We start from the raw sequence: 20,039 nt of genomic DNA, 5'->3' as shown, positions 1-20,039 counted from the left end.
GCAAGGGGGGAATGGGAGGGGCTTGAAAACATAATGGTCACATGACCACAATTGTGTTCCGTTGCCTAGATACAGGGGGTGTCTCACATTACCCGATGTCTTACAATACCCCGCTCTCCCCCACGACCAAAAAACACACAAAACAGCATTATAAACAGGGCTGCACATAACTGGTGCGCAGGTGCGCATGCGCACCTCCGCCAAAAAAAGAGCACCGGGTCATTTGAAACAAAGCGCATTTGCGTACCAACATTGAGAGAGGGAGAGAGAGAAGGTAGAAGAGTAAATAGAGGAGAGAGAGAGAGAGAGAGAGAGAGAGAGAGAGAGAGAGAGAGAGAGAGAGAGAGAGAGAGAGAGAGAGAGAGAGAGAGAGAGAGAGAGAGAGAGAGAGAGAGAGAGAGAGGAGAGAGAGATCTCTCTACTCTCGCTCTCTCTCTCATCTCTCATCTCGCTCGATCGCTATCTATATAGAGATAGAGGAGAGAGAGACAGATATTTGCGAGTTGCATATGAACTCAGGGCCAGCCCGTAGCACTGGCTAGATGTTCGCCTATATAGGGCGCCAGATCTGTGGAGGCGCTGCACTGGCAGTTCTGGGAGGGAAAAAAACATTTTGACCGTTGGGGCTCATCCTAATTTTCGGCCTTGATGTAACAATATTCATAATTAACTAAATGTAACACCCTTTTCATCCCGGTTACACGTTTCATTTGCCCTGTACGATGGGCGCTGTAAGTGATGAAAATGGGGGATGTTGGCTTATCTGGCGCCCGCAGCTCACAGCCAAAATGCGAGAGAGAGAGGGAGTTGTTATTAGAATCTGGTGCCGTGCTAGCTGCTCTAACGGATATCAGAAGAAGATGTTTCTACAATAATGTGGAGGGAGAGTCCTCTCCAGTCAGACTGAGAGGCTGATAAGTTAACTACAACTCAGTGAGGTAAAGGACTCTTTGTCTAAGTTCAAACGGTTTGGTCACAATTTATGTAAACACATATTTCCAAAGCACTCCTTTATAATTATTGGGATAAACAGGTTTTAAATCATTCCAATGTATATACTATAGGACAGTAACCAAAAAGATCCTTTAAAACTGGAGAGATAAAAAAAAAGCATAAATAAAAAAATGTTAAGGTAAAATAAGATATGAATGAACAACACAAATAAAATAAGTTACATTCATTTGTTATTGGCTATGGTAGGTTATTGGTTATGTTCACATACTTATTTGATTACATCCACTTGTCTAAGATGACAACAGAGACTTTCGACCCAAACCCAGCTGTTGACTTGTGGATGCAAGCAGCTAATCGCAGACTCAACCAGAGAGGAAGTAGTAGGCCTACATCATCAGCTACCATGTCTGACAGAGAGGAAGACAGTGAGGAGAACAGTCAGGAGGGTAGTGATGACAGCTTGTAGGATTACTGGTCGTGCTAATGTTGTCTTGTGTTCACCTCTGCATGTGTGCTCTGTGTTCACCTCTGTGTGTTCTGAGCCGTGTGTCTGGCAAATAAAGTCAAGACCCCCTCAAAAGTTACGGTTTATTTCATTTTAAGGATGAGCACCAAGCAACATCTCCAGGTGCTCCTTTGAGAACCAGGGCAAAAAAGTTATTTGCACCCCTGATTATAAACAGCAAGTATGTAAAAGATACATTAAAGTAATGAAAAAAATCTCGGTTAGGTGAATATTTTGATAAAAATGTAATGATGTCACCAGGGTTATCTTGGTTTAGTCTTAAAACGAATTAGCAATAGCATCTAATAATTTAAAAAAATAGCATAGTACCAAATAATATAACGAATATATTATGAATATAAACTACTGTTACTTTGCTTTTCACTTTCCCCCTTCTCTTTCTCTCTCTCTCCCACACAGACGCGCGCGCACACACACTAACACGCACGCACACACACATGCAAATTATGGGCGTGAATTTGCAGCCACCAACTCTTCAAGCCTGAACAGCAACTCCCAAAATAGCAATGCTAGTTCGGGAAGCCTCAGGAGAAAATGGCTGAAGCAATTTCACCAATAATTCGACAAGTAACTATAGAAAGCAAGGACATTGGGAGCCTTTCTATCGACTATGATCTTGAAGACGTCGAAGATTGTTTAATTTACGACCGGTATGGAGTCTCCTTTCCGTTCAAGAAATTATATCGAGACAGGAAATCGGTGATAATTTTCGTGCGGGTAGGGGAATAACTTTGTTTGGCTTTATTTTGCTGGTGACTCATTGGCTGCACTGCCTCAAGTAAAATCATGAGAGGCTCAAGTTTATGTTGATTGAGCCTCAAAAGGCATCACAGTAGGCACAGTTGAGCATCAGCCTTGTTGGACAGATGCAGCAACAGCTTCCTCTGCTATGAAGGGATGGAGAGTTCATAGGTGAAGACAGGGGGATAAACATTATTAAGGTGCAAGACCAGAGATTTAAAAAGTAATGTAATATCGCATATCTAGTCTATTTATGTATTACATTTGGTGTCTCTGCAGAATTTCCTGTGCTACAGCTGTAAGGAATATGTGGAGGATTTGAGTAAAATACCTAAAGAAGTACTAGAGGTAAGTCCTGATTCACACCTAATCTACTGGAGGCTATTACTTTGTTGCAAACTTGACATACAAATTAGAGTTAATGCCCTATGGTAGCTTGGATGATTATAAGACAATTTCGAAAACTCCACATTTTGTTTTGTTTTTTTGCAGGATGCTGCCATTAGACTGGTTGTGATTGGACAGGCTGCTCATCATCACATAGAGGTAATTCATTCAGTGATTTTCATGCATATTTACAGTATGCCACACTCATTCATCATGTCATATTGATTTCGTTTGTAATCTCTCTAGCCGTTCTGTTTACTGACCGGGTATCCTTATGAAATATATGTGGACCCCGAGAGGATCATTTATCAAAAGCTGGGGATGAAGAGAGAGGAGAAATTTACAGACTCAGGTAATCCAATATATGAGGACATAAACACTGCATATGTTAAGATGTGATTAATATAAATATATCTGTGTGTGTGTGTGTGTGTGTGTGTGTGTGTGTGTGTGTGTGTGTGTGTGTGTGTGTGTGTGTGTGTGTGTGTGTGTGTGTGTGTGTGTGTGTGTGTGTGTGTGTGTGTGGGTGTGGGTGTGGGTGTGTGGGTTGGTGTTTATGTTCATAGCCCAACCCAGTCCCCATGTGAAGTCTGGTGTCTTTATGGGGCAAGTGAAGAGTATATGGAGGGCCATGACTAGCCCTGCATTCGACTTCCAGGGTGACCTACATCAACAAGGTGGAGCCATCATCGCAGGACCAGGTAATCCTGACTCTCTCTGTTTCATTGTATTGTGCTCAAGGTCTGTCTCTGCCTCAACTACTATCTTGTTTCCTTGCTCACTCCTTCTTCTCTCTACAGGCTCTCGGGTTCATTTTTCCCATTCTGACATGAACCGCCTGGACAACATGCCCATTAACTGGCTGCTGCAGCTCGCCGGGGTTCAACAGACTCTGGACTTCAGTGATAAGCCAACAATCATTCATGTGTAGCCAGCTGGTCTGCTTGAAAGCATGCTTCATTCTTCATCACTGTTTGGGCATCATCATTTTATAAAACATATTTGTGTCTCAGTTATACTCAGTCTTTTTTTTTTTTTTATCAAGTACTTGCTCTTCTGCTCTGCCAAAATATTGGATAGGTGAGGTCTGAAACACAAGTCTTCTCTAAAACTCTTGGCTTTATTCAAGATCTTCTTACTAGTATTTCCAGAGCTTCCAATCACATCTCATGTGCTGATGAAGGTGAAAGCCAGTAAATGAACTGAGCACAAGTTGTTCTGCCAATGAAGAACATGTAATGTTGTTTGAGAATAAAAGAGCTCATTGTGGTCATTGTTGTAAAGGTTTTGTTCAAATACATAAATTATGTTTTGATTGAGTGCATAACAGAGACATTACTATAAAAATGTCTACTTTTTCTATTAGGTTACTCTCATCATTTTAAGATGGTTGTGTGTGGTAGGCTATTAATAAAACTCTAAAACAACGTGTGCATTTCTGTCAGTGATTACCTTATTACAGAATGTACTTTTTTTAGACTATCCTCTTATAAGTGTTCAGAATCACAATACCTTTACTCGTCCCACAGAGGGGATATTTACATTGTTACCGCAACAAATAAAACACTTTTAGATAAAGAGCATGCACATAATATAATTTACAATTAGCATTTGTAATACATTTTCCAATTTACATATAGCACACAAGTGTTATTGCACAACAGTAGTGTCGTAGTCTTTGGGGTATTTTGGGAGGGGGGGGTGGTTACATAAAAATGCAAGTGAAGTTTTATTGCAATTTCCTTGCTCCATCTGTGTTGTCTCATGTTATCCACATGCACACTGCAGACCTAATACATGGTCTTCCCACAGTCATTTCCAATGGGATCACATAGGACTACATTCCCGACGTTATCTCCAGCTGCAGAAGATGAACAGTGGAGGGTGGGCACTGTACATCTAATCCTGATACGTCACGTGCATGAGATTCAGAGAGCCGAAACCTGCCCCTGCTCTCAGACGTCACCGGCACCACCGGAGAGGCTGGAGCAGACGGCGGGACCTCAGTTGACACCTTGACACATTTGCAACACACATACATCCCCAGACCATGCCATAAGAACAACAAACCGGGGACACGCCGCCGCACTGCGAACCGAAGGAGGTCTGCTGCTGCTGCTGCTGCTGCTGCTGCTGCCCGGGAATGTCCTCCGTGCAGCCACGAACATGAAGCGCAAGAGCGAGAGGAGAAGAGCCGAGTCGAGGAAAAAGCGCTGTGCAGCTCTCAGCAGCTCAGAGGCGGAGCCAACCTCTGATGTTTACACTGAGATAACAGGTAAGGGGCCTGCAGAACCCTGTCAATTGAAGGCCTTCTCTGCAAATATGACACGGACGCCCACAGCAGGATGCATGTAATTAAGTGAGCAGGGTGTGTTAGAAAGTCTTCCATCGAATGTAAAGACATCGGCTCATTCGGCTGTCGTGTAATCGTCAATGTACTGGCCTGGGTTTGCCTTGTGTTGTGTGCAAAGATGCATAATATTATCATAACTTCCTGCTCCGGTATTTTAGAGGAAGCAAATTACACCATTACTTCGCTTTGTCTGCACCATCATATCTTAATGGGCTATGCATAGAGACGGAGTGGTGTATTAGTGTGTTTTATAGTTAGGACACTGTATTTTTCATGGCGTTTTCCTGGGTTTTGTTCTTTACCCTCCTTGCGCAGCTCAAATCTCAGGGAAGGAGGTTCGCCGAAGTGGAAATCGCGTATTTGATTGGCTGGGAGATCGCCCTAGCAACCGTTTTGGCAACGTTCCGGGGCCTATCATATGTCTTATGTAGAGAACTTTAAACTAAAAGAGGCGAGGCTGAGCAAGACTGGCAGGCCGTTCCTCTAATCATGTAGCGGCATGGATATCTCGCAGCCAATAGCGTGTCGCCGATCAGTGAGGGGAGGAGTCCGGTAGAGACCTTTTTTTTTAGCAGAGTGCGCACTTGCAATCGAAACTCTTCTTCTCCCTTTGACTGTTAACTTTTTGTCCCGGATTGTTAAATCAGATTTGAAAACGATTGTGTTATACTGTTACTTTTTAACGTATAGCTTTTTTAATCAGCTCGTACACTAACCGTGGAAGTTTTACTCAGTATGCGCAAGTCTTCGTCGTAAAGAAAATCTACCTCGTACGTTTCTCTGCAAAACAAACATGTTCAGAACTATGAACAAGATGACCACGGACGATGTTTCGTCAAGATGCATGGAGTTTGTCAAGGGTAAGTCGCGAGAAAAATGAATGGAGTAGTAAAAGGGGTCCCGGGCTAGGGGAAATTAGAGACCACAGAAGTTTATGTGCATGACAAAAGCAAGTATTTAACTGCCTCTTTATGTTGTCTCCCTACCCCACCCCCCTCCCTCCCCAGATCAACTGTATTTCGCCATTCTAAAGCAAAAGATCAAGAGCACAGCTGATCGACACTGTTTCTGCATAGATGAAGAGCTGGCATATGAGAAGTAAGCTTTCAGTCTCATCCCATTTTTGGAACCTGAACATGCACATTTAGCTCGTTGCTGTAATATGTGTGTGCTTTGTACCTGACCTTTGCACTTCTTTGACATTATAAGTCTGCAATGTCTATACCTTTGTTATGCACCGTTGTAGTAACTTATAGTATATCATATAGTATATCATTTCAACCATGAGTAGATGCAGTGATTCTAGCATTGATTGCAGAAATCGTTGGTATGAAGTTATCCAACATATTCAGATTTGTTTCCTCAAAGGAAGCAATACTATTCCTAAAATAAAGAAAGATTGTTAAAACTAAAAGCCTCCTTTAACTGTTGGAATAGATTCAAATAACCAAAACAACATAAACTAAACCAGTAATGGCACATTTGTCAAGGGCATGGCTGTTTGAATGGGCTGGTGTTAGATTGGCATGAGAAGAGAACCTGACCGACCTTTAGAGCTATGTGTGTGCCAGTGGTACAACAAATACTCATGTCTTTGCAGCATTTTGTCCTGTTCTGAGTGACCTATTACAGCATCAGATGCTTCTAAAAATAGACTTTACTTTGTCAGGGTTTTTACTGTTTCAGTGTAAGGTAGCTGATTCCATCTAATGAAACTTCCCCAGAGACTGTAGCCGGTTGCATAGCCACTCTGACACACTTCTTATTCCCCCTCTCTCAGCTTCTATGCGGACTTTGGTCCCCTTAACTTGGCCATGTTTTATCGCTTCAGCTGCAAGCTGACAAAGAAGCTCAAGGTAAAGTAAACCGTCGATCTTAGTTGTACTTCCTGGAAGAGAGAATAGGATCCATAGAGCCAGGTCAATCAAAATATATTTATGCTTGCATTAGGTAGCCAAAATAAAGTAGAGGTATGTTTTTTTGCACATCATGTACTAGTAATACTTTTCAACTTTTTACAGTTATATTTATAGCTATAATATCCGTAAAATGCAAGTAAAAAGTCATTGTTTGTTTTAAGTTGGGTTAAAAGTCCTTAATAATTTTCCGATGAGGAATTTACTTTTTTTTCAAGCCACTGTGGGTACTGCAATGTCATAATTTAGTATTACATTTGTATGTAAAATGAAAAATGTTATCACATCTCAGTTCATACTAGGGATGTAACGATATACCGAATATCGCGGTAAATAAACGTCCCACAAAATCTACCGCGATTTGTTTTTTAATTAATTTAAAAAAAAAAAAAAAATGTAAAACACTTTTTTTCGTTTTAAACCTTTATTTAACCAGGTGGTCCCATTGAGATAATCGATCTCTTTTTCAAGAGAGACCTGTCCAACATGGCAGCAAGTAGGTTACAACATGAACATAAAACAACAGAACAGGACATCGTATTTACAGTGCTACATTTACACACCTAGAGACATTGGCGGTGTTATGCCGTGTGCACCTCGCGGGAGCGCGCACAGCGTAAAGCAAAACCTCCCAGACATGTATTGATCTGTACGGCAAAGTACAGTTTGGAAACTATATAATTTCCTTTTGGAGGGCATGCATAACACGGCAAACACCAGAGCCTCGCTGCGGGGAAACGTTGGCGCTGTTCCGAGTTTGTTCTAATCTGTCAAAATGACAGACTGCTTTCAGATTTTTCCGTCATTGATAAATAAAATAATCGGTTAACGCGACCACTGCTGTCCCAGCAACATCAGTACCAAGCGAGAGAGTTTTTTCCAGAGCACGGGATATTGTAAATGCCCAAACATCCCAGCTTATAAATACCTGGAAATGTGGACATTCTCATATTCCTAAAAACCTGTCTGATGATGCTGAGTGAGTGACTAGTGAGTTTGAGTTGAGTTACTTGAAAAACTAAAGTGAAACTTGATTTATTTTCTTGCAGGGTCTGATTATTAAATGTTTATTTGTGAGATGCAGTGGCACAAAGAAAATGCCTACTTTGTTTGGTAGTACTATACAACAACACTGGTTTTCTTGTTCCAGTCTGTTACTGTCACTTTGTTTTTGACACTTTAAAATACTGCTATCCTACTAAAATGCTGTACAAATCAGATTTATTATGTAATAAAGAAACATTTTATTTTATTTTGTATTATTCAATATCGCGATAAATACCGTACCGTGGACTTGTTATCGCGATATTATCGTACCGTGAGTTTTTGGTATCATTACATCCCTAGTTCATACTGATGCTCTGAATATCTTTGTACAGTCTATTACACTCTCAAGGAAGAAGATCATATTCTACACCTGTGGAGATCAGAAGAAACAAGCCAATGCTGCCTATCTCATTGGCTCATATGCAGTAAGTGGAATAATATGTGTATAATGATATCAGCTTTTAACCTGAGAGGCACCTAGTGATTGGAGATTTGTTTTTAACAGGTGATGAATCTAGACATGATGCCGGAGGATGCCTACAGTCTGCTTGTGTCAAGGAACTCAACATATATTCCATTCAGGTAACTATTACTGTACTGTATATTTCACATTAACCCAGTGAACAACACAACAAAGTCATTATCAGAGCAGACTGATCTGTTTTGCCGTATGCTTCCATCTTAATCCTACAAATATTTAATTTTCTTTTTTAAATATGCTGCATCTGAAATTTGGAAATAGGGTCCATACATCTTGTCAAATTATACTTTGAAAATATTGCAGAGTTGTTTAAAAAAAAAAAAAAACACATTGTTATTTTTACCAGTTTTGTTTAGATTTAATTGCAACAGAAGAAAAAGGCTCAGGGATCCCAAGACCCAGAAGGCTTAAAGGTCCATGTCATGCTTTTCTGGTTATTACCCGTCCCCTTGTGTGTTATGTAGCTTTTTCTGCATGTAAACGGTCTGCAGAGTCACAAACCCTCAAAGTACACCCTGTAGCGAGTAAAACTCTAACACAGAAAAGACCTGTCTATTAGGGGTGTAACGGTTCACAAACATTTCGGTTCGGTACGTACCTCGGTTTTTTTGGTCACGGTTCGGTTCGGTACGTTTTCGGTACAGCAGAATTTTTTTTCACAAAACAAAACATATATTTTTTTTTTATTATTATTAAACTGTGAATAATGTATTCACTCAAATAAATACAAAATATAATAAAATAAACATTAAGGTGCAGCATTTCGATGAACTGAAATAATCTGTATTTGAACTTTACTGTAGGCTACTAGTACTCACAAAACATAAACTATTAGTTTTGGGTTTTTAATTATTATTAAACTGTGAATATTCACTCAAATAAATACAAAATATAATAAAATAAACATTAAGGTGCAGCTTTTCGATGAACTGAAATAATCTGTATTTGAACTGTACTGTACTAGTTCCTAAGCAGCCAGCTTGACATTATGACTTGCTTGTCATTGTATTTTCATGTTTTTTTAAAGAAAAATGAACTTGTCCACATTGCTTGCCGAAAGGGCAGATCTGCTGGCACTAACAATGTCTCCTGCTGTGGAGAACACCCTCTCTCTAGGGACAGAGGTAGCAGATACAGCCAGGTAGCGCTTTGCTAACATGGCAACATAAGGATATTTGGTGTTTGTAATAGCTTTGGCTCGGTCTGAACTCTCTGCGAGTGGTGGAGGCTTAAATGCTAGTGGGAGTTGGGTTTGCACTTCAGTCTTTTTTCTTTTGGTACCGGTGATATTCACGTTCGGGTGATGCCTTTTCAAGAGTGTGCAAGTTTGATGTATTGCCAGCCGCGTAACCAATGTTAGTTGAACAATGCCGACAAACAGCTTTGGTTCGGTCCACCTGTCTTTGTTCTTCATCCTTGTACGTAACTGCGAAACCAAAATGTTCCCAAACCGGAGACTTCAATGATGCTGAAGGATTTTCGAGCTCAACTTTATCTGCGTTCGCCATTAATTTTCGACAGTTCCTCAAATTACTGACTACATTTGAACGCATCCCTCTGACCAGCTCTCATAGTATGCCTCTCATCCAATGAAATGACTTGCTCGCTCTATGACGCGTTGAACCCAATGTGAGCAAATTACTCTGAATGCTGCGACGCAGCACCTGAGATTACTTCCAAAAAGTTGTTCACGTTCTCAATTTTTTACGTTTAACGTTATATTCGTTCGGTACACTTCGGTACACACCTGTACCGAACCGAAGGGCCCGTACCGAATAATTTCGGTACGGGTACGTGTACCGTTACACCCCTACTGTCTATGCTGCCCCAGAACGCCTCGTTGGAGATTTCTCTTTTTCTTCCTGGGTACAGTGACGTATTTGGGTATAATAATAATAATAATAATAATAATCCTTATATTTTATTATAGCGCTTTATCAAAGACTCTCAAAGCGCTTTACAAATACACATTACACATACAGATCATACATGTAATGGTCATATACTGTGGACAATACCCACAGGAGCAAATTCGGGTGAAGTGTCTTGCCCAAGGACACAACGGCCTGACGCAGTGGGGCGGGAGCGGGTTTCGAACTGGAGTTCCCCAACGCCCCCTTGATCTGATGATCAAACGCACAGACCACTGCGCCACCCGTCCCCGTATAGTGACGTAATGTCCGCGGAGCCGTTTAGTTTGGACCAATCCGCGGACTTTCTCACACACACACACACTCGGTGGGACATTGCGAGGAGCGGACAGTGTGAGCTGGCTCACTGGTGTGGGGTCGGCGAGACACCGTGGAACTCAGCCTGAGCACAAACACAAACTCCCAGCCAGGCTGCGGGTGTGTGTGTGTGTTTCGGCTGGGTTTTGCTGTGTCTCGCAGACGGCCACTGGGCTCAAAGGGAGGGGGGGAGGGGGGCAGGAGCTCCAACAAGCCGTTTAGGACAGAGAGTAAATACACTTACTATACAGAGATACTGTATGAGAAACCAATGTGAGTTTGGAAAATTGCACAATGTAAATCTATTTTAGTATACCTCAACGATGGAATTATAATCAGTAGAAATGGCCATGACATGGGACCTTTAAGGGCCTATGTGCCTGTGTTCTTTATATTACTATATCATGTTGAATTTAAATAAAAGTATTAAGAGAAGAAACAAAACAAGACATTAAAAGAGCAGGGTAGGTTGGATAACAGTTGATATTTTGTTAAATTGTATTTAAAGGGAAATAAATATGGTTTAGGTGTTGTGCTAAAAAAGATTCATCTTATTTTTTGTTTCAGAGATGCGTCATTTGGATCCTGCATGTACAATCTGAATATCCTAGACTGCCTTCGTGGTGTTCACAAGGTACGTCATATTAAGATGTAATTACATTTCTGTTTTGCTGTGTCATGCTCCCTTGGAATGAACTCTCCTCTCTCCCCCCTGCCAGGCTCTGCAGTACGGCTGGCTCGACTTCTCCAACTTTGACGTGGAAGAATATGAGCACTACGAAAGGGCAGAAAATGGGGACTTAAACTGGATCATTCCAGGAAAGTTTCTTGCGTTCAGCGGGCCTCATCCAAAGAGCAAAATAGAGAATGGTAAATAACATTTACGTCTATAAGTTACCAACAAAAAAAAAAGGATATCTGGCCTAATCTTTATACCTATTATTAACCTCGTTTTTTTACTTCAGGGTACCCTTTACACGCTCCTGAGGCATACATCCCATACTTCAGGAATCACAACATCACCGCTGTCATCAGACTCAACAAAAAGATGTATGATGCCAGGCGTTTCACTGAATCTGGCTTTGAGCACCACGATCTGTTCTTTGTGGACGGGAGCACGCCAAACGACTCCATCGTCAGGAAGTTCCTCAACATCTGCGAGAACGCAGAAGGAGCCATCGCTGTCCACTGCAAAGGTAAATGTCACACTGCAACAAAGGCAGTGGATAGGCTAATCTATTCTGAAGGATTATAGTTTTACTCCTAGATCTATATACTGTGCTCAGTGTCCCGTTGGTTGTGTAATTTAACACTGCCACTTTTTTTCCCTTTAGCTGGTTTGGGCAGGACTGGCACTCTGATTGGCTGTTATATGATGAAACATTACGGCCTGAGTGCTGCCGAGGCCATTGCCTGGATACGAATCTGCAGACCAGGGTCCATCATTGGGCCTCAGCAGAACTTTGTTGAAGAGTAGGTGTTCACTTAAATAGCATTTTCAAAATGTTACTATGTTCAAATCTTAGGGGTTTCTCCCTCATACAGAATCTTCAGTCAGAGTTAACGTTCAGAATATAGTATCCTTAGATTTTATTTATCAAGAGTTTGTCAGTCTAAATCAGTGTGTTTCAATTCAAATGTTGCTTAACGTTATTGTGATTGGAGCATCCAAACTGAGCCATGCCTTCTTCATCAGTCAGAATCTGCTAAGAAATTGAGTTAATAATAGTGTTGGTTTTTTGTTTGGCAAGAGAAATAAGGTAATTTTGTCTTTTTTTACTTTATTTTTTCATCAGTAAGCAGAACAGTCTGTGGGCTGAAGGAGATGTTTTCCGGGAGAAGATGCAAAACGAATGTGAGAATGGCAAGACGGCTGTAACCAGGATCCTGTCTGGTGTGGATGACATATCCATCAACGGGAGCAACAAGAACAGGGCATCCAATAAAGAGGAAATGGACCTGGTGAGTTTACAAATCACTCCTTTGCCATGCTCACAGGTACAGACTGCAGAATGAACTGAAAGTATTTCTGTAAGCAGAAAAAATGTTGTAACCACAAATTGTTCTTTGTTTTACAGTATAATGATGATGAGGAGAGGAATGGCCTTACGCAGGGTGATAAACTGCGAGCCCTGAAGAGCAAGAGGCAGGCCAGATCATCCTCAGGTTCACTATCGTAAGTACGCAGGCAACCTGCAGGTCCCATCATGTATCACACCTGTGTGCTGTCGTACCGTCAAATGACCGATGCCACTCCTTGGCAGTCTCTTGGATCATTACACGTTTAAAGTTTTGTCAGACTAATCTGTTAGGTCTGCTCTCCTTTATTCCTACTATGGCAGTTTTATCCCGTTATTGCATTTTATATTTAAATTGAGGAACCAGGCCACATTCCTGTAATTTTTCAATAACTCTGTCTTTGTGTCCTCTTATTGTTCTTTTGATTGACTGTCATGACATGCAGATCAATGTAAGTCATCACATTTGTATCTATAATCTGTTAATGACGAGGATGAACATTAAAGCAAGGAAGAAGCCGGTCAAATATTAAGAGGCAGAGCGAGTGATAGAGTTGATGGAGTTATCTGATACACAATCTATTGAGGTCTGGATTTAGAAAGGCACAAAAGATGTGGAATTAAAGCATGTGATCTATGAGTTAGATTAACTGCAGGATTTGATAATTAATGAATGTCAGAGATGAGAACATTTAAATATATAGCCCGTATAAATATAGAGCTTGGGCTCCAGGTTATCATAACATCATGTCACAATGTCTTGAGGCAGATTTTTATTCAGAATCAGGTTTATTACCAGGTAGGCTTACACGTACGAGGAATTTGACTTGGTGTCGTGGTGCATACATACAAGTAAAACAAGAATTAAAAACACAGGTAGAGAACTAGAAAAATAATACAAAATATAACAGTATTTACATTGCAATGGAATGGAATAAAAATCGGCAGTAATACAACAACAAAAAAGATATTGTTGTACATTGTGTGCATTAATGTAATCAATTATTTAATTATTAGTGCTATTTATAAAAAACAAAACAGGGGTAAAGAGTGTGCAAGAATATTAAAATTGTTATATAGTACAATTGTCATAGCCGTCCATGCCAAAATGTAGTACTTTAATCTGTATTGTACAGATACATTGACAGAAAATAATGAAAAGTGGTTTATTACATGTGTCTGTTAGGATAAAAAATAGACATCCATTATGTTGCAGAAGGGAACAGGCCTTGATAAAAAAAAAAGCAATATTTAAATAAATGGAATTAAACTCCAACCATTTAATAAGCTATAAAGGCCAATGGCTTGTTGCTGTCTAGTTATTTAAAAAAAAAAATATGAATAGAAAATCTAATATTGGATTTTTTCCTTCTCTATCTAAATGAATTCCACATCATTTGTGCCTATGTAATTCAGCCGTGGAAGGTTGGGTGTCACATGGCTGAGGATGGTTGACTGGCCTCTGCCAATGTACCCATGTGGCTTTGGCTTTTGTTGTCCCATGTCAGGCAGGTGGTAGTGTTCTGCTGCAACCTCATGGGCACGCTGTGGCCGATGTGTTGCCTGCCATTCAAAAGATAGCTGAGAGTGGCAGAGAAAGAGAGAGAGAGAGAGAGAGAGAGTGGGGGAGAGCAAAAACAGAGAGAGGATGTGAGGTTTTGTATGACAGAGGTAAGTTTACATCACTTCCTTATTAGCTGCCTTCCTCTTCCTGTAGAAATGGTTGCTATGCCAGTGTATGGTATGGCTGATTTTGAGGTTGTTTCTTTTTTGTTTCTTTTATTTTCTGTCTTTCGTTGGATGACTATGATGGGGATATGCACTTAGTGGATGCATTACATTTACACGCCTTGCATTATGTGCCTGTCATGGACACACTGAGCTGATCTGCTTTGATATCAAGGCTTATCCCAGAGTTACAGTAAAGCTCTTTCATTGAGCCTGCTGTACTTGTTAACAATGGCACCAATTATTCAACTAATCACGGTTTAACAAAGGATCTGGATTAGTTGAATTTAATGGTTTAGTGCTTGGCTTGCACTGCTGACTTGGCACGTCTCAAGAGAAAATGTTGGCGAGGGAAACTTGATCCTGGTTCTGATCTGCAGTTTGTACTTGTTTAGTTAAGAAGCTAACTTGCCTGCTCAATCATATAGCTGTAGGTGTTTTTTAGGAAACATCAAGGAGTACTTTGTTGTTAAAATGATCTTTGCTTGGGGTGTTTTTATGAAATAATAAGCGGATTTAAATGGCATTGTTGGGATTGGTAAATCACACATGATTCTATTTTAAATACACAGGTTAGCTCCTCAGGAGGTAGAGGGATGGAGAAAATGGCTTTATATACATCCTCAGGAGGGAGTTGAGGCAGAATAGAGATTTGTTCGCACAAGAAATTTGGCTTATCAGATTATGCGCTGCTACACATCCCTCTTACTTCCAGCTGAACTTCACCATCTGGCTCCACTGTTTGTTTTATTAAGTAATACTGACGTGCATGTTCAATTCCAGTGATGATAAGAACGACAATTATCTGAAAGCGTTCTTTTCTGCCTCTTCATGCATGGCAACAGGCATGAAACCCTTGGACATGCACGCATGAACATGCCTCTTTGTTCGATCTGTGTTTGTGTCTAACATGTAACTAATGTTGGGCCGGGTTCATCGTCTATTGCCTGTTGTTTTTCCATTGCTTCTGTGACTGGATCAGTGTGCACATACCATCCGAGCTTTGTGTACCCCTTCAGGTTTCTGTGTCTGCTAGCTTCTATTAAAATGCTCCGTCTCTGGAACAAAATGTAATAATGGTAGTTCATTTTAATATTAGAGCCCGATCTATATATTGGCAGGCTTGTATCAGCCACTATTTGCTCACAGATAATAATAATACATTTGATTTATATAGCGCTTTTCCTGGTGCTCAAAGCCATCTTAGTATATTTGATAGAAATGTCTGTCCATAAGTTTACTCGTAGGTGGCAACTTGTTTTATTTTTTCAAAACTATACTCATTTTAAGTTGTTTATTTAGTGTAATTTTATTATAAGCAAATGTTACTACTGGATATTTAATGTTATCTTACAAATACTGTTAGTTCCAACTGTAGAATAACCACTACATATTGTATATTTTTCAAAAGCTTTTTTAAATAATTGTATGGTTGTTTTAAAAGCTCTACTTCAAAATTCTCACATGAGTTGAGTGTAAAGTTTAAAGCAAAGTGCTTACACATCAGAGCAAGTGAAGAAGAAGAACTTGCTGACTGGCTAGTTGGATGCAAGGCTCTTTGAAAGGTAGTTCATCTAATCCAGTCTCAGTGGAAAAGCAGAACATCAAAGGCTTTGTGTCCCGCCCGGACGTCTCTTGTCTCTCCTTCCTTTTATTTCCCCTTTTTTCCGTTTGCTCTTGTTGTTGGATTTGTCCTCCTTTCAGATGGCTGGTAGCCATGCTGCTCTCCTCCCTGTGTAGCCTTGCCCTGTGGTGGATTGTGTATGGCTTCCCTTCTTCCATCCTGCATTTCTGTATAGACGGGTTAGGATTTCAATGAGTTCTACCGCCCGTCAGCCCCCAAAAACCTGTCCTGCCCCCCTTCTGGAGCTCTAACTGAGAATGCTGTAAGTGAGCCCCAGTCTCTTTTTTTAAACTCCCAACCCAAATCAGAAATTTGTTCAAAATGATCCTCTTTATTGCTTTTGCAAGTACAGTAAACTTAAAGCTAATGAGCAGAGCCAGTTATTTAAAATCTAAAACATCAGAGGCTACTGTCTTGTCATTGTGACCTTTTTCTGTACATAATGATTTTGTCTTACTGTGTCCATCATCATGTCATTTTAAACATCATGCTTGGCTGGTGATTGTGTTGACTTGAGTGCTAACTGTTCAAATGTAATCCTGCCAGACAGTTAAGCTTTCTTGATGAAAATGAAAACTGAAAAGGCAAATCAAGTCTCCTTTTAAGTTGTTTAGTGTCACCTGCTGGCTTCTCCTGGTATGACTTGGCTTTAATAATCATATCTGGCTGCTAAGGCTGCAGTAATGATCTGTGCACAGGCCGTAGAATAGAATAGAATTGGGAGGGATGAAACCCCTCTTTAATGGTCACACAGCATACACAGTGACATTTGGCCTCTGCATTTAACCCATCCTAGTACCAGGAGTCTAGTACTAGGCACTATCAATATCTTTAAAACCTCCTTGCTCATCTGCATACAGTATTTTACTTCTCTGCCTCCACTCTTTCCTGTCATCTTTCTAAGATCTCTCAATGAATAAGTTTAATCACATGTTTTACTGTTGTGTTACTTGTGTTTTCACAGACAAGAAGAGAATAAGATTCACACCCGGTCATCATCACAGTCCCTAAGGTAGATTTTGCAGTGTACACACAACATGCATATCTACACTCTGACATACAGTGGCTCAGACTAATGAATCACATGTCTCCTGCAGCAGGGTCATATTGCAGGCCAGTGTTCAGGGCGGCAACCCATTGGCTCTGTCTGACCAATCAGACAGCAGGAAGAGGACCAGATCCTCACTGCCCGCCAGCGGAGGAAGGTCAGTGGCACATTCACCCCATATATTTTCATTTATATACCATATAAAACATCTTGGATTTAGCAAGTGAAATAAAACCTAGATTGGACACTGGATGCCTTTTTGTGTCTCTACATTTAAATGTGAAGATGTGAAAAAAAACTAGAACTGGCTTAAGTTCCACTTATTATATTTATCGTGTAAATCTCAGCCGTTTCTCACTCAGTCTTTGTGAATGAATGGAGTATACTCAGTTTTCATTGAGATGGCAGATATGTGGTCATGAGACCATCATGTTTAGAACTGGTCATGTGATGATAAGGAAAACTGATGAAGCTTTTAAACTTAGAAAGAGATGATTTGAGTTACAATTGGTTTTTTGAATCAGCAAGTTGCATATCAATTATTCAGCCCTCAATGTGGACTTTAAATACTTCATCTTTGCCATTTATTTCCTTACTCAGGGAAGTGTTGTGTTAATGCAATATGTAATACTTGAATATATTTTTGATGCTTTATGTGAAGTTGATTTTTTTTTTTTAAGCAGCCAAGAGGCTATAGCCACTCGTGGGTCCTTATGGAGGACATTAACACTTCCTTCTCTCTGCCAGCTCCCTGAGCCACACCAGGCTGGTCAGGTCTCTAGGAAACTTGCATGTAGTGTCTGGAGACAGGGACCCCATGTGTTGGGAGCCATGTGGCAGCCATAGAGACACAGCCAGTGCTATGGCCAACACAGGCCCTCTCATCAACTTAAACATGGCACAGGTCCACCTGCAGGCAAGCTCCCTCAAACCCACCCTGGGCCACAAACACATGTTCACTTTTCTATGAAGACATTTCCTCTCTGCTGTCTGAAACAGGGAAAGTCATATGTAAATGATTTCTCCCAAGTTTTAGCCACCATAGGATGATCAGATTTTACAGATAATTTCACTGGTGCTTGTGTAAATCCAGCTAAAATTCAGTCTCTGCACTCTTCTGCTTTCTCCTCTTGATAATAATCACTTAGGCTGGGATGCACAAACAGGGATTGAATTGGTTTGAACAAATTGTGGTTAATCCACCGATGACTTTCATTCAGAAGTTAGATCTAAATTGAATCTTGATTTTCTGACAGTTGGGATGAAAAAGGACTGTTCCTTAAAGAAACATAGACATTAGATACAACTGGTCTGATTAACTTAAATTGCTGAGTTTATTTGATTTAGGGGGTTTCCTGCTAAATCATGGAAACTTTTGAGTCAGTTATTTAGCCAGCATAAAACCTAAAATAACAAAGTGGAGCAAACCACTGATTATCTCCACATGAGATGAGTTTTTATTGCTATTTTCCAACTTCAATGTTTTAGTTTTGTTGTACTTTTAATTGGTGTAATCTCTGTTCCTGCCAGTCATAGATCTTTCATCCAACATGTCAAATTCAATTACAGTTAAACCGTTGTTTTTTTTAATCTTAAATTAAACCATGGCGGTGCAGCCCAGCCACGGTTCTTCTTCACTCAGCTGTTGTACCAACATTATGTGAAGGTCTAATGTTTAGTAAATCTGAGCCTGCTTATGCACCGCTGTCAGGTTGCCAAATGAAACTCCAACGCCTGAGTCTCCCTGCTGCCTTTTTCAGCGTTCCTTCGTTGTCTGAGAGCAGCAGCTTTCCTTCTATGACTGGCTATAGCTTCTCTGGACTCTGCCTCCTCTCTGTATTCATTACTGGTGCTAATCTGTTTATATCCTTTCTTTTTCCCTCTTTCATATCTCTTACACACAACAGACACACTGTCTCCAGAGGATGTAAAGCTCGCAGCTCTTTGCAATCAATTCGATTTTCCAGGTTATGGTATATATATTTTCTTCACGTTCGGTTGTTATTAATTGTAATATCAATTTCTGATCTTTGTGCAAACACATGCATGGACTAAATACATTTAAATCGGTTGTTTGAATAGTGAAATGTAAATCAATGATATTTTTCCTTCCATTAACGCTGACTTTCTTTGTTTTCTTTAGTCATTCCATATCCAAAGCTAGAGCTCCTCTGCTCCGGTGAGCCGATCTGGAAACACTGAGGAACTTCACATGAAATCCAACCTCTACACAGCTGTACTAGCATTTTAATTAAGTTTGAAACAAACATTTACCAACTGGATGTGACATGTAAATCATTTTATAGACTTTTATTACAAGTTATTTTACCCGTAAGGCACTTTTCTTTTATATTTTTTACAAAGCATCAATACATACAGATTTATAATCATTGCCTGGTTGTTCCTACTTATTGAAGCATGCTGTAGCAAACTAGCATGTGAATCTAAAAGATGTCATCCTAAATGAGCACTGTGCAGCACCTTTTCTACTTCAAAAATGAGATGTAGATTATTTTAGGAGTACGGCCTAAAAACCTGCTCTTGGTCCTATGAGAAGGCAGTATACAGGTGGTAGAACAACAAAGTCCATCACAAGATACAATACTGTGCTCATCTGTACCTCCACTCTCCATATACATGTGAAGCTTTCAGCTACTGTATTTCAAGACTGTAAATAAGACTGTCAACATTTGATATACTCGGTTTGTATTTTTTAAATATTTTGTACTATGTTTAAATCATGCTATGAAATAAGTGTATGCTATGAAATAAGTGTATGGTCCTAACGGGGCTTTGTCCAACTCATGTTCATAATCCACTGAGAACATTAGCTTAAAGCACATACTATAGAATCAGACTTTTCAAATGAAACTGTACTGGCTTTTAGTCTTTGTAGCAAATGCTTATAACAAGATGCATTAAACAGTTTCAATGTTGATTGTTGTTTCTCAATTTAATTTTAAAACCATTGTTTTTTTTTAATGCCAA

The 20,039-nt window shown here is 40.2% G+C and overlaps 2 protein-coding genes across 11 annotated transcripts; both read left to right on the top strand.

Moving 5' to 3' along the window:
• Positions 1-1,939: 1,939 nt before the first annotated feature.
• Positions 1,940-4,035, top strand: prxl2c (peroxiredoxin like 2C). Its single transcript, XM_034234909.1, has 6 exons — positions 1,940-2,197; positions 2,501-2,569; positions 2,714-2,767; positions 2,855-2,960; positions 3,175-3,309; positions 3,409-4,035. The coding sequence occupies exons 1-6, from the start codon at positions 2,015-2,017 to the stop codon at positions 3,537-3,539; spliced, it is 678 nt and encodes a 225-aa protein (XP_034090800.1). The 5' UTR covers positions 1,940-2,014; the 3' UTR covers positions 3,540-4,035.
• Positions 4,036-4,545: 510 nt separating this feature from the next.
• cdc14b (cell division cycle 14B) lies at positions 4,546-19,989 on the top strand. 10 transcript variants are annotated; one of them, XM_034234899.1, is made up of 16 exons: positions 4,548-4,883; positions 5,969-6,059; positions 6,742-6,817; positions 8,257-8,349; positions 8,430-8,506; positions 11,201-11,267; positions 11,353-11,503; positions 11,599-11,829; positions 11,968-12,106; positions 12,430-12,595; positions 12,712-12,809; positions 16,968-17,015; positions 17,101-17,208; positions 17,799-17,967; positions 18,959-19,018; positions 19,195-19,989. In XM_034234899.1, exons 1-15 carry the CDS (start codon positions 4,775-4,777, stop codon positions 18,980-18,982), a joined length of 1,647 nt encoding a protein of 548 aa, XP_034090790.1. In that variant the 5' UTR covers positions 4,548-4,774; the 3' UTR covers positions 18,983-19,018; positions 19,195-19,989. The 10 variants fall into 10 exon arrangements, 9 of the variants coding, with proteins under 9 accessions (XP_034090797.1, XP_034090790.1, XP_034090793.1 ...); XM_034234902.1 differs by lacking the exon at positions 4,548-4,883 and adding an exon at positions 5,518-5,821; XR_004570849.1 differs by lacking the exons at positions 18,959-19,018; positions 19,195-19,989 and adding an exon at positions 16,084-16,265 and having other exon boundaries at positions 4,546-4,883; positions 17,799-17,853.
• The last annotated feature ends 50 nt before the right edge of the window (positions 19,990-20,039 follow it).

Source organism: Gymnodraco acuticeps, unplaced genomic scaffold (assembly GCF_902827175.1).
Source record: "Gymnodraco acuticeps unplaced genomic scaffold, fGymAcu1.1, whole genome shotgun sequence".
Taxonomy (NCBI): Eukaryota; Metazoa; Chordata; class Actinopteri; order Perciformes; family Bathydraconidae; genus Gymnodraco; species Gymnodraco acuticeps.
The sequence above is the reverse complement of the archived record's forward strand: the minus strand, read 5'-3'. Positions and strand labels throughout refer to the sequence as shown.